Genomic DNA, 13,782 nt, shown 5'->3' on the forward strand with positions numbered 1-13,782 from the left:
GGGCTTCTCCGTGGATGATTTTGTGGACCAGGGTGCAAACTTTGAATGCAATTTGTTCTTTTAGTGGTAGCCAGTGTAGTTTTTCCTTTAGGGGTCTGGCGCTTTCGTATTTCGCTTTCCCAAATATGAGTCTGGCTGCTGTATTCTGAGCGGTTTGAAGCTTCTTAATGATTTGTTCTTTGCATCCGGCATAAATGGCATTGCAATAGTCTAGATGACTTAGCACCAATGATTGAACTAAGCTGCGGAATACTTCCCTTGGGAAGAAAGGCTTGATTCTTTTAAGTTTCCACATTAAGTAGAACATTTTCTTTGCTGTATTTTTCACATGGTCTTTGAGTGTGAGATTTCGGTCAATTGTGGCTCCCAAAATGTTCAGGCTGTCTGAGACTGCAAGTGTGTAGTCTGGGGTGTTTATGGTATTGGGTTTGTTTGTGTTGTGTTGTGAGGATAGGATGAGACATTGTGTTTTTCTGCGTTCAGCTTTAGTTGGAATGTATCCGCCCATGAGTTCATTATTTGGAGGCTGTGTGTGATTTCATTTGTGATTTCGGTTATGTCTTGTTTGAATGGGATGTATATCGTGACATCGTCAGCATAGATGTATGGGTTAAGCCCTTGGTTGGATAGCGATTTGGCTAACGGTGTCATCATTAAGTTAAAAAGGGTTGGTGAGAGCGGTGATCCTTGTGGTACTCCGCATTCAGGTTTCCATGGTGTTGACGTTTTTGAGTTTGAGATCACTTGATAAGATCTTGCTGTTAGGAAGCCTTTAAACCATTTTATTACGTTTCCTCCAATCCCGAAGTAGTCTAGGATGTTCGGGAGCATTTGGTGGCTGACCATGTCGAACGCGCTAGACATATCAAATTGTAAGAGTAGTACATTGTTTCCAGTTGCAATTAGTTGTTTAAATTTGTTTATAAGAGTGGTTATGACTGTTTCATTACTATGGTTGGATTGAAATCCTGACTGTGATTCATGTAGAATTGTGAATTTGTTTAGGTAATTGGTGAGTTGTTTGGTTACCATACTTTCCATTAGTTTTACTATCAGGGGGATGGATGCTACTGGTTGATAGTTGGTTGTGTCATTTAGTTTTTTCTTTAAGTCTTTGGGTATGGGTGTAAGTAATATATTTCCTTTGTCCATGGGAAAAAGTCCATGTTGTAGCATGTAGTTCAGGTATGACGTAAGGTCTGTTATGAAGCGTTTGGGGGCGAACCTTATTAAGTTGCTGGGTCAAATATCCAATTGGAGTGGGTTTTGGAGAATTTGTTGAGTGCTTGAGTGATGGTTTCTTCAGTTATCAGATAGAAGTCATTCCAGGTTCGGTCTGCTGGGTATTCACCGGGAGTAGGGTCCAGGCAATCCATACATTTTTCGTGGTCAGTGGTATTGAGTGGTAGTGTGGCTCAAAGTTTTATAATTTTCTGATTGAAGTATTGGGCAAGTTGGTCTGCCGATGGGGTGTCTGTGCTGTCTGTGGTGACCAGTGTGGTGTCTATTAGTTTATTCACGAGTTGGTAGAGTTTATGTGCGTCTTTGTATTCTGGTCCTATTTTGGTTTTGTAGTAAGCTCTTTTGGTTTGTCTTATTGTATATTTGTATTTTCTTTGCATTTGTTTCCAATCCTTGAGTGTATGTTCATTTTTTGTTTTTTTTGCCAAGCACGTTCGAATCTTCTGACTTGTGTTTTTTTTAGTTTTTTCAGTTCTTCATTGAACCAAGGTATCAAGCTGTGTCTTCGTGTGGTTCTTGTTTATAGTGGTGCAATTTCGTCTAGTATGTTCTTGCATCTATCGTCCCAATTTTGGAGATAGTATTTGGAGTCTGTCTGTTCTAACTATTCATTTTTGTAGATCTGTTGCCAGAATGTAGCAGGATCAATCTGTCCTCTGGTGGTGTAGGTTGTGTATTTTGATATGTAGAGCGATGTTGTGAGTTTTCTCCTTTCTGTTTGACAGCCTTGTCGTTTGGACCCTGAAGCAGGTAAGCAAAACGCTGCCCATAGTTGGTCCTGGGAGAATGGAGACTGGCTCAAGGGGTTGCAAGTAGTGCTTTACATTGGCTGACTTTTGGATAAGATAAGTACAGCATTAAAGAAAAGATTTAATGTTTAGAGCTTTTATAAGCCAAAGACATAAATATTTTATGATATAATTCAGAAGCTTTAACACTACTGGAATTTTTTTTTTTTTTTAGTCAATGATGAAGAGTAGATCTTTGTGATCACACTTACCTCTATAAACCTTCAGGTTTGGAGCTCTTTGAGGCTTTCCTTCCTTTTACTACACTACTATGAGATTGTGTTGAATATTTGAAATTTGAATTTTTGTATGTGGATGACTAGTTCTATAATATTCTGAATTCTATACTGCTAGGAGTGGGCTCTGCCTCTCCCAGCTCACCTCCTCCCGGGCAGGTCTAGTTCTCTTAAGGTTGTCCAGACTATTGGAGGGACTGTTCTTAAGGTGGCCCAGGCTATCGGAGGGACTTTTCTTAAGGGATAGGGGCAGTGTTCTGTATACCCCCTCACACCCAGTATCATGGGGTCTCTAGGTAGGAGAACAAATGATTGTGGATACTGTCGCAGCCAATTTTGATTGATCACTTTTTACAAACCATATTAAGGCAGTTTACAATAGAAAAGCTGTATTGTATTGAGTGGAGGAGTGGCCTAGTGGTTAGAGTGGTGGACTTTGGTCCTGGGGAACTGGGTTTGATTCCCACTGCAGGCACAGGCAGCTCCTTGTGACTCTGGGCAAGTCACTTAACCCTCCATTGCCCCAGGTACAAATAAGTACCTAAGCCGCATTGAGCCTACCATGAGTGGGAAAGTGCGGGGTACAAATAAAAAAAAAAAAACCTCATCTGTTACAACACAGTTCTTTAATAAAGTGACTTTCCTTCTTTGTCATCTACAGCAGATGAATCCAGAGATGAATGGGTTGTGACCACCTACCAGCAGGTGGAGATAGAGCACTGAACTGATTTCAGTCTTAAGGACAGTATGCTTCCTGGGCAGTCGAGTGGACAGTCTTCTCAGCTCCTGTGCTCGTCTGGTGTTCGGCTCCTGTTCTGGGTTGCTCAGTTCAGTTGAGCCTAGGGGTATAGGCTAGTCAGTTCCTATATTTGAGTTACACCTGGTGGTGCCAGGTCTCTACCCTCCCCCAGCCCCCTCTCTGGCTGCCTTTCCCCTTCATTTGAGCTTCTTCCTCAAAGAAAAAAAGGAACTTGGGAAGCAGTTTACTGCTACTGTGGCTATGGGTTAGAGGAGAGGCTTCTTTAGCTGTGCTAGCCAGCTATTTGGATAGAGAGATGGCTACTTTGAGCTTCCCTGTGGGAGGGAGGGGTGAGCATCCTTTTAAATTCTTAATTCCTGTCATGGTTCGCAGTATCAGCTATGGCGGCATAGCTCATTAAACTCTGCTTGCTCTGTGGAAAGCGCTGAACAGTTTCTGGGCAGTGCACTGCATGTGGTTTGAGGTCAGATTTGGCAGCTGGTGCAGAAATGGCGGGGATTTATCTTTCCCGTTCGAAGGAGGGGTTCCTTTGCTTGGTGGTTATCCCTCTGCCAGAAGTGGCCCTAGCCACGGCCATCTTAGAAGGCCTGATCATTCTCCAGGTGAGCAAAGCAGTCATGATTCTGTTCAGAGCTTTTGAAGCTTTGCGTAGCTTTCCATTGGACTCTGCAGGGCAGGAACCCTTTTCCCCAGAATTGTTCTTCTTCATCAGGCCTGCCTGCTCAAATGGGTCTATCAGCGGCTGCTGTGCTGATGGGTCCTTTGAGGATCAGGGGGATTCTTCCTCCAAGTGGAGGAGAGTGAGCGCCAGTTTTGAAGGGGATGTCTTTTCTCCTTCTTTGCCTGCGCTGTCGGAAGGCGCTTTTTCTTCGGCATCCCTGTCTTCTCCACTGGTAGATCTGGTGGAGGAGAGGGAGATTTTAAACAATGAGGCCGATGACCCCTCGGCTGTTAACATCTTTGTAAGGAAGAGTTGCCCTCCTTTATATCCAAGTCTCTGGAGGCCCTGAATATTTTGACGTCGGACGTCCCCCACCCAGGCGGTGGCTAAAGCTAAGATGGCTAATATTGGGTACCTGCCTAAGGCATTTCTGGTTCACAAAGCCATTGAGGAATTAATTGCAGCACAGTGTGGTCCACACTGGATGCCAGTTCAAAGTTATCAAGAGTGATGTCTCTCATTTACCCAGTTTCTCTGGAGGAACCTAAGGTTCAAGTTGCCTAGAGTGGACTCACTGTTCACTGTTGTGACCAAGAAGATCACCTTACCAGTGGAGGGTAGCATTGTGTTGAAGGATGTGGGGCACCAGAAGTTGTATTGAAGCTGTCCTTTGAGGTGGGGGCATTGTCCCTGCAGGCGGCTGTCTACAGTTTTGTGTGACCAGGGCATGTCTGCACTGGGAGCAGTAGGCGCAGACTCTTTGGTGAGCTCAGATTCTGCTCAAGCCTTGGAGCTTCCAAGTATGGAGACTGACCTGGAGTATTTCGCTGGTTCCCTGTATGAGCTAGTCTGGGCAAAGTAGATGGCATTGGCCATTACTGCACGGTGCCTCTTATGGCTTTGGCATTGGGCCTCAAATGTTGCTTCAAAGCAGCGCCTCACTAAGCTTCCATTTTTGAGGGAAGTTCCTCTTTGGAGAGGATTTGGAGAAGTTAGTCAAAGACCTAGAGGACTCCCAAACACAGCACACGCCTGAAGGACTTGAAGAGGTACTGGCTGGAGTGCTTGATGTCCTTCTTGAGGCTCCGATACCAGCAAAAAACCAGTCCTTTCATTCTGATAAAAGATCAGCCAGGCAGCCTTCCTGCGCTTTGCCAGCTTCCCACTCATCACAATGATGGAAGGCTGCCCGTTCTCTGCCAGAGATCATTGGGAAACAGCTGTCCCATTTTTCGGGGAGTGGGCCACCATTACGTCTGACTGGTGGGTCTTGGATGTTATTCGAAAGGGTTAGAGGCTAGAGTTTGCAGCTCCAACCATCGATTTAAAAATTTATTTATTTATTTATTTGGTGTCCCCATGCAAAGCTTTGTGCAAAAGGCAGGCTGTGCTGGCCACTCTGCAGGATCTAGGAGCAGTGCTACCGGTGTCCCCTCTGGATCAAGGCAGGGGCCACTATTCCATTACTTCATGGTGCCTAAAAAGGGCAGCTCCTTACACCGTTCTTAGACCTAAAGCAGGCCAACAGATGGTTGAAAGTCTGACACTTTCGGGTGGAGATCTTATGCTCTATGATCAGTGGTGCAACTGGGAGAGTTCCTCGCCTCACTCGATCTTAAGGAGTTGTATTTCCACATTCCCATTTGGCTGCCTTATCAATGGTTTTTGCGCTTTGCAGTTCTAGGTTGGCATTTTCAGTTCCAGGCAAAGCCTTTTGTGTTTAAGACCACTCTCAGACATTTTCCAAGGTCATGATAGTGGTGGGCTTTCTGCAAAAGGAAGGTATCTAGGTCCATCCGTACCTGGATGACTGGATGATCAGGTTGTGCTCAGCTTAGGGGAATTTGAAGGTTACTTCCAGGATGATCGGTCTTTTGCAGTCTCTGGTTTGGGTGATCAACATCTTCAAGAGTCAGCAGGTGCCCACTCGGTCTCTGGAGGATTTGGGACTACATTCTATGCAGCCCAGGGGAAGTGTTTCTTCCAGACCTTTGGAGGGACAAACTGCAGTCTCAGGTGCGACTCTTGTTGAGGGATCCTCAGCCTCGGACCTGGGACTATACAGTGATGCTCAAAGTGGTGCCGTGGGCACGACACATATGAGTCCCTTTCAGCAGTCCCTTTCATCCAGGGTTATAATCTGCTGGGCAGCAGAGGCCAGGATCAGCATGGCTTCGGTCATTCAACCTGAAGCAGGGACTTCCTCTGATGTCTCGGTCTTTGACAATGGTGGTCACCAATGCCAGCCTGACAAGTTGGGGGCAGCATTATGGGCAGCACAGTTTCCAGAGTCTCTGGGATGCCACAGAGGTGTCGTGGCAATCTACCTTTTGGAGCTGCGGGCAGTAAGCTTGGCTGTCTCCAGGATCTTGCAGGTCTTCCAGGAAAGAGTCTACTAAGAGGTGTTATTCTTTCAAGTGGAGGAAGTTTGCTGTCTGGTGTGAGGGTAAGGCTTTAGATCTTTTTTCTTGCCCTACAGAAACCCAGATTGAATACGTTCTACAGCTCTCCGAGTCTGGTCTCCAGACTCTGTAAGGGTTCTTCTTAGTGAAATTGATTTATTTTATGTAAAGCATTTAGATATGATTTTCATAAGACCTGTTAATATTGTGAATAATTTTTTATATTTTCTTCTCTAGAACCAAGAGGGCTAAGTTCATTCTGGATCCAGAAATAGAATGGACAGTTATTTCAGAGCTGCTGTTTGCGACCTAGATAAACTACTGGATGACTTTGAGCAGAACACAGGTTTGTCATTCCCTTGATACAACCATGAATTTTGTAGTCTTTTTTTTTTTTAGAAGAATGAGAACTCAGCAATAGGAGTCAAATATACGCTGACTCAGCCAGTGTAAAACAGCAAAAAATAAAGAGCTATATTTGTGCATCATTATATAAAATTGTAGAATAAAAACTACCATCATTGCTGTAAGATCACCTCTTTTTAGTTCAAACTGCCATACAGTAGCATAGTAGGGGTTAAAGGTGGCAGTAATTATTACCAATACTTGAAAAACCCTTTCCAGAAAACTTCTTGTAGATTTAGGTGTCCTTTTACGAAAGCGTAGCATGCGCTGATGTCCAGAAGCCCATAGGTATAAAAGGGCTACTTAGCATTTAGGGCACACTAAGCTTTAGTAAAAGGGCCCCTTAGTTTTAGCTTTCCTGAAAGTGATGGTAGTTTCTAAATCAATTAAATCTTCCAACATTATCTTTGTTTCCTCATTTATATACATCTGTATTGAGTTCCCTAGGAGAGTGTTGGCCTTACCATTAGACCAACTGAGGTAGGGGCCTCAGGCAGCACTCTGCTAAGGCAGCATCGTCCCCCCTCCTTCCTCATCCCCTTTCCCCAAATTTACCTTTTATTTTGTTGTTTTCCAAAAGGTGGTGGTGGCGGCGGCAGTGATTCCCATAGGCTGCCCTGTCACTGGTCCTGGCCCCTTCTCTCTATTGCCGCCCATTTTTCTGATTTAAGGTTTCCTCAGAGGCAGGCTGTAGTAGAGAAGGGACCGGCAGCAGGGCAGCCTATGGGAATCGCTGCCGCTGCCTTTTGAAAAACAAGAAAATAAAAGGTAAATTCGGGAAGGGAGTTGGGGAAGCAAGGAGGGAGATGTCAGACTGCGGGGGAGGGTGGTGGCGGTAGAGGAGCCAGGGCGACAGCTTATTGCTCACCTCAGGCAGTAGATTGTTTTGGGTCGCCCCTGCCCTAGGAAAAGTAGAAGTAGGAACTCATGTGTGCATTGGGATAACAGTATTGCTTAACTTGACCCCCTGAACATGGACATAGAGCTTTATAGTCACCATACCTAGCTACCACTTGGTTTGTCATGTGAATCAAGGCACAAAACTCCCATATACTTATGTTTGCTTTATTTTTTATTTATTTTATTATTATTATTATTATTTTTTTTTTTATTTAGAATTTTATAATAATTTCAAGAATACATCATGATTGGCAAAGATGATTGAGAAAGGAAAAAAATTATATTACAACTCTATACAAATTTTCCATCTTATATAGACACAAAACATTTAAAAAGAACAAGAAACACAAAAGGAAAAAAACATATTAGTTATAACTATATGTTTACAATATAGGATGAAATTTGAACAATTTTCAATTATAATATTATAATATTCATCTATAGTCCAAACCTAAGAGGCATTTCACTATTTCTGAGGAATTACAAGAATATGAAGAAACAAAGATTCTTTCCTTTAGGAAACTGAGGGCTAGGAGGGAGTTTCTGGAATTCCTAACTAATTCACGGAGTAGATGTAATTATTTGTCCTGACTGTACAGAAGGTATAAGGCTATTTAAAGTCTAGAAAGTATTAAATTGTTTGGGGTAAAAAAAAACACGTATTTTACAGAATTTAATTTCAAAACACATTTGCAACGGAAAGTTTAACCAGAAAAGAGCACCCAATTTTTGTAACTTTGGGTGTAATCTAAGAAATTCTTTACGCCATTTTTGGGTTGCTTTAGAAATATCCAGAAACATTCTATTTTGTAATTCATAAAAAGCTGTGTCCTATGTTGGAAAAACTGTTTAAGGATCCAGTCTCTGTCTGGTTGTAATACAAAGGAGACTATTAATGTCATTGGTATTAGGCCTAAATTGTCATCTTCCAAAATTGTGTTAAATTCAAATCCAGATTATCAAATGGTACTTCGGTTCCTTGGTCCTCCAGTTGTTCCTTCTCTTTTTTCTTATGGTAATAGATTTTTGATATTGGAGGATATGCCTTCTCTGGAATCTTCAAAACCTCACTTAAATATGTTTTAAAAGTTATTATTGGGACTATCAGAGCCTGTTTGGAAAGTTTATCAATCTAAGTGTGTTAGACCTTTGTGCATTTTCCAAAATTTCTATTTTGTTCTGAAGATATTGGCTTTCTTTAATTAGGTTGGCTTGTACCCGTTGAAAGTTTTTATTTCTTTCAGATTATCCTCCATTGATTTGTCCAGAGTTTGTAACTTTCCTTCTAGTATAGGTATTTTATTTAATGAGGTTTGAGATTGAGCAAATAATGAGGAAACTTTTTGTGAAAATAAGGTTTCCAGATTCTTTAAGGCTTCCCAGATGGCTTCTAACGTTATATTGTCTGGTTTCTCCCTCATCAAAGACTTACTTGGTAAATCTACGTGTGTAGTTTCCTCTATTGGTCCCATTTCCTTCATCAGCTGGTCTCGAGTCAGGGCATTCCCTTCCATTATTTCCTGCACTTCATGTGTAGTTGCTATCAGCAGACTTCCATCCGGGTTGGGCTCCGCACCGAGAAACCCCATCGCCTCTTGGGAACTAGAAGTTTCCCGGTCCCTTCTCGGCGTGTCTGTCGGCATGGGAGGGGATGACCGCTGTTCGGGGCTTAGTGTTGTTTCAGTGTCCAGGCGGAGGGGCGGCTCTCCTTCCCCCGCTCTCTCCGTCACAGATTTCTAGCTCCCGATATAACTCCCAGAGTAAAGAAGCGCTCTGAAGTGCCAGTCAATGACAGAACAGAAGCTGCGTTACCTGCTCTCTGCCTGCCCCTTCGCTTAGGCATTACAAAAAGGAAATGAGGAAATTTGAGGTACGTGGCTTAGAGCATCTTCTCAACGCTCCCTCCCAGTCGCCATGTTGCCCCCTTATTTATTTATTTTTAATAGGACCAGAACTTGTTAACCACGTGATCTGTTATCTCACAGAGAATGATACATATTAGCATTAACTATAATAGAAATAAATCTGATTTTTATGTGAATTATATTCATTTATAAGTGTATTTGTTGTTTGTTTGTTTTTTTTGTCTAGATGAAGCTGATTGCAGCAGAGCAGCAGTAAGCTTGTGCAGTACAGTCCACCATGTCTTCCCTTCAGCACTGCATCATCTGGAACTAGAAAGTCAAGCAATCACGTTGCAGCACAGTCTCAGTGACAGCACTGCACTAAAACTGCATCGGAAATTAGATCAAACAACTGATAAAACAAATTTTGGTGAACTGGCAGCTTCTGCACAGTATGAGAGAACGTTACAGGACTAGATCTTCTTTCTACAGTGACAGCACCTCTGATGAAACACAGCCTTCAAGCTTGGGGAGATGCAGTGTGCCAGTCTGTGATCTTATCAGTGACACTGGCAAGTTAATCCTTGCAACTGCTTCTAAAGATGAGCAAGAGTTTGCAGCCTGAGGACCTCCAGTCTCATAAAGATTGTTTGCATGGCTTTGATTTATCTCCGTTACCAGCTACTCTGCCTATTTCATCAAAAGAGGACAGAAGTTCTTCAGGCCCAGTGGAGCAAAATATTAGGGAGGCTCTCTTGTCAGAGGCAGGACCCTCTTACAGCAGGCACCTTACGATTACAGGGCTTAGAAACTCTGCTGCATCAGCACAGAAGTCTCTGAGCTATATGTTGATGAAGGTAGGACAAAATTCACAAAGAGTGATCAGGAAGAAAATATTAACAATATTGGTGCTACAACAGAAACCTAAACACAGCAAACTCCAAAGATGAAGGAATAAATACAGAATTATCTATGGAATCTCTGGTAAAAGAAAACACCAACAGTTTAATAAGTAAAGAAAAATACTTGAGGGAAGTGATGTGAAAACTGAGCCTAAAGAGCACAGCAGCATAGGATTCATTCCTTCTGTGCTTTCAAAGAGGTGTGATTCGTATGAAGAGTATCTAACTTTAAGACTGAAAGAGTGTGACTCATCTGATGTTTTGCTATGTGAAGAAGGTTTGGTAGCGTTAGAAAAGGAACCATCTGTAGATAAAATTAGAAAAGTATACAGTGGCAACAAAACCAATGAAATGTTAGAAGATGGTTCTTTAACCTCATGTCCACCTACAGAGGATGATCAGCCATCACTGTCCCTGTATTCCACTTGCCATCTCAATGTGTGGTTCATTAGTTGTAAAGGGATGACAAAGAACCTGGCCTAACCCTGCAGGAGAAGGGGTGGTCAGTGATGCTGTCCCATGCTGAAACCACATCAAAGGATCTGCTTCCTGTTTGGGTAGCTTATGGGCAGATGGATTCTTCCGTTGAGGAGGAGGAAAACTTGGGTGAAAACCAACCAAACTTTTGTGGGAGGGGACAAAGTTGTGAGGTGGATAGGAATGAGATATGGGGAAAAACAGTAACTGAGGAGGAATCTCCTAAAGTATTGCTGCTTTTCCTAGTGTAGCAGAGTCAGAAAGTTATTTCACTAGCAGTGGATACTCATCAGCCTGAAATTTATTTAAGGGAGGATGTATCGACAGTGGAGGATGCCAGTAGTCAACCTCGCTGTCTGTTGATGAAGGTGTGGTTTCGTGTGATATGTTAATCAGGTGATGCAGAACTTGATGCTTTCCTGATGAACAGACCATACAGCAGAATTCAAACCTTATGTAGATGATTTTCATTGTCTGATTACAAATCGGATATCTTTAATGAAGAGGGATTATGATGTTGATGGCAATAATCTGGATATACTAAACATTTATGATACACATGTAAAACTTGATACTCAGGCACAGGGCACAGTGGCTTCTGAGGTGTCAGGACTTTTTGGCTTGACAAATGATGAATGCAAGTTGGATAGCTTATCAACTTCTTTGACTGGAAACAACACCCAGTGTGTTAATCCTAAAACTGAGATTGGAGAAATACCAGCTCCTAATGCTCTTAATCAAGCCATAAACACTGGAGGTGCCAGACCTAAATTATTTGAGTTTTCAGCAAAAACTGTTTGTGAGACAGAGCTCAGTAAGTCACTGAAACAGAGTTTGGCAGAAACCAGCAATGAGCAGCAGCAGATGGATTATGGCACTCCATGGGTTGCACCTACTGATACTGAGAAACAGCTTGGACATAAGTCCCAATGTAATGATTCTGAATGGAAAGCAGTTAAAAGTGGAACAAGAATCTGTGTCTGCTAGCACAGTAAAGCAAGAGATTGCAGCAGATGAGGAAAGTTCCCAGAAAGGTGCAGTTTTAGGACAGAGACAACCCTCTTGGGTTCCAGATGCAGAAGCTCCAAATTGCATGAACTGCCAAGTCAAGTTCACCTTCACTAAAAGAAGACACCATTGTCGAGCATGTGGGAAAGTAAGTTAAGCAAAAAATTAAGTCTCTGCTGCAGTCTGATGCCACTATCTGCTGGCCAACAGGAGAAATACACTTCAGACATATTTAAGACAGGAAAATATCCAATACATTTACAGGCTTAAAACACACTCTTTTTCACAGGCAGACACAATGTCTTTATTTGGTGATGGTGTGTATTTCAGTGTTTTGTATTGGAGAAAAGAATAGGGAAGTATAATCTGAAACATCTGAAAGCAGGATTTAATAACCAACTAAAATCTTTTCTTTTAATGAGAAACTTTGCAGAATTAGGAATTTACTGGATCCTGGTTAGTTGTCCAGAGCTTATTCATTGCACAGTTGGATTACTGTAATTTGTACTTTGCTGGATGCACTAAATCACAACTGACTAGATTACTAACTGTACAAATACAGCCGCCAGGCTCATCTTTTCAGTGTATTGTTTGATAGAATTACACATTATTGAGATCCTTGCACTGGCTTCCAGTGCTTCTCGCATAGTATTTAAGCTTTGTATTATGCCTTATAGAATTTTGTTCAGTTTTAGCTATTTGAACTGTATTTTATTTTATTTTCTTCTAACAACAAAATTCATAAATATGCACTTGTTCTTTCCTAGTCCAAAGCCCTATGTTTCAAAGAGAGCTTGTAATGGTACTCTACACTACCTAGTTGTGCATACTTGGAACTCACTACTACTTACCATAAGGAAAATAGGCACTTATGTAGAAAATGTTTAAAAGGCTTATCTGTTTAGAAAGTATTTAATCTTAACATTTATAATCTTTGTGTAATTCCCAAAGTTTGTTCTGCTCTCTTGATTGCTAACCACACTGAACCTTCTAGTATATGTGGTATACAAGTTTAAATAGTATTGTATTGCTTCTGATTTTATTTTAGTGAGCTTTAAGTTTGAGTACACTTGGCTTTTTCTTCTTTCATTTTGGCCCTGTCACTGGTGATAGTGTCTCCAGAGAAATCTCCTATGGTACCTGGTAAGGTGCTTTTTTCCCTAAAAACAGTAGAGTTTCTGCTTTGTTGCTAGATCTCGTTGCAAACTCTGGTGACTGACTGAGTGTTTTTGAAGTCTTGGAAAAAACCAATTATATATTCTAGTCTCTGTGCTAGATACTGTGGAGGGAGATGAGAAGTATGGCAAGAAAACTAGTTAATACAAGTGTATGAGTTCTTATCTTCAAATCTTTTCAGCAAGCTTATAGCAGGGATGCTAAGGGTGTACCATCCCAAAGAGTGAGATTTACCATGCTGAGAAGTGAGATTTTTTAGACAGTACATCTAGGGTATACATCTAGAATGATAGTGTACTATTGTTTGCAAATGAATCAGGGCAGCATTAAATGATATGACTTTTCTTTGGAGCCTCTGAAAGAAGACAAAGTGGGGAGCATTTGGGTAAAATTTTTAAGTTGAAATTGGTCTTCCACCTGGTAGTTAAAAGTATATACATTGGTTTTGGATCACATGTACTTGTAGTAAAGGTAGAAGGGGCATGAAACATCTCTTTCGCCCTGGCATGTTTGGTGTCGGCGTCTGCTTGGGAGGGAGGCGATGCCCACTGTCGAAGTAACTGTTGGGATTGTTGCTGTGGAGGGCACAAGAGCGGATGATTTTGGCCCAAGTAAGGAGACATCAGAAACTGTGGAGATTACACAGCTTCCCCAGAGGTTACGCTTGAGCAAATTTGGAAAATGCTGCAAAAAATTGGATATTGTGAGAAAAGGGAGAGGGCAAGGGGAAGCAGTAGACAGGAAGATGTGCTCAGATTTCTTCCTACTTGTTGGACCACTTGTTTACTTCCCTAAGGTTGGCCTCTCATGAAAACATGGCACCAGTACTGAAGCTCTAATGAGTGAGAATTAGGGCTCAAAGAGTGTGAGAGTGAGAAAACTTTCAAACATGTGACACATTCCTAATGAGCAAGTCCTTGGCATGTTTGTTATAGGTAGAAAGTTGCAAAACATAGGGAATTATATAGATATATTTAATGA

At 42.0% G+C, this 13,782-nt stretch overlaps 1 protein-coding gene across 1 annotated transcript in view; it reads left to right on the forward strand.

The window, feature by feature from the left end:
• ZFYVE16 (zinc finger FYVE-type containing 16) overlaps positions 1-13,782 on the forward strand; it is a 258,233-nt gene that overhangs the window by 15,228 nt on the left and 229,223 nt on the right. Inside the window, 13 exon segments of the mRNA XM_030193331.1 lie at positions 6,327-6,435; positions 9,486-9,695; positions 9,698-9,730; positions 9,733-9,851; positions 9,853-10,054; positions 10,057-10,155; positions 10,158-10,259; positions 10,262-10,554; positions 10,556-10,597; positions 10,599-10,965; positions 10,968-11,060; positions 11,063-11,567; positions 11,569-11,773. Coding sequence (XP_030049191.1) covers positions 6,366-6,435; positions 9,486-9,695; positions 9,698-9,730; positions 9,733-9,851; positions 9,853-10,054; positions 10,057-10,155; positions 10,158-10,259; positions 10,262-10,554; positions 10,556-10,597; positions 10,599-10,965; positions 10,968-11,060; positions 11,063-11,567; positions 11,569-11,773 — 2,340 coding nt within the window. The 5' untranslated portion in view covers positions 6,327-6,365.

This window comes from Microcaecilia unicolor, chromosome 2 (genome assembly GCF_901765095.1).
Source record: "Microcaecilia unicolor chromosome 2, aMicUni1.1, whole genome shotgun sequence".
Lineage (NCBI taxonomy): Eukaryota > Metazoa > Chordata > Amphibia > Gymnophiona > Siphonopidae > Microcaecilia > Microcaecilia unicolor.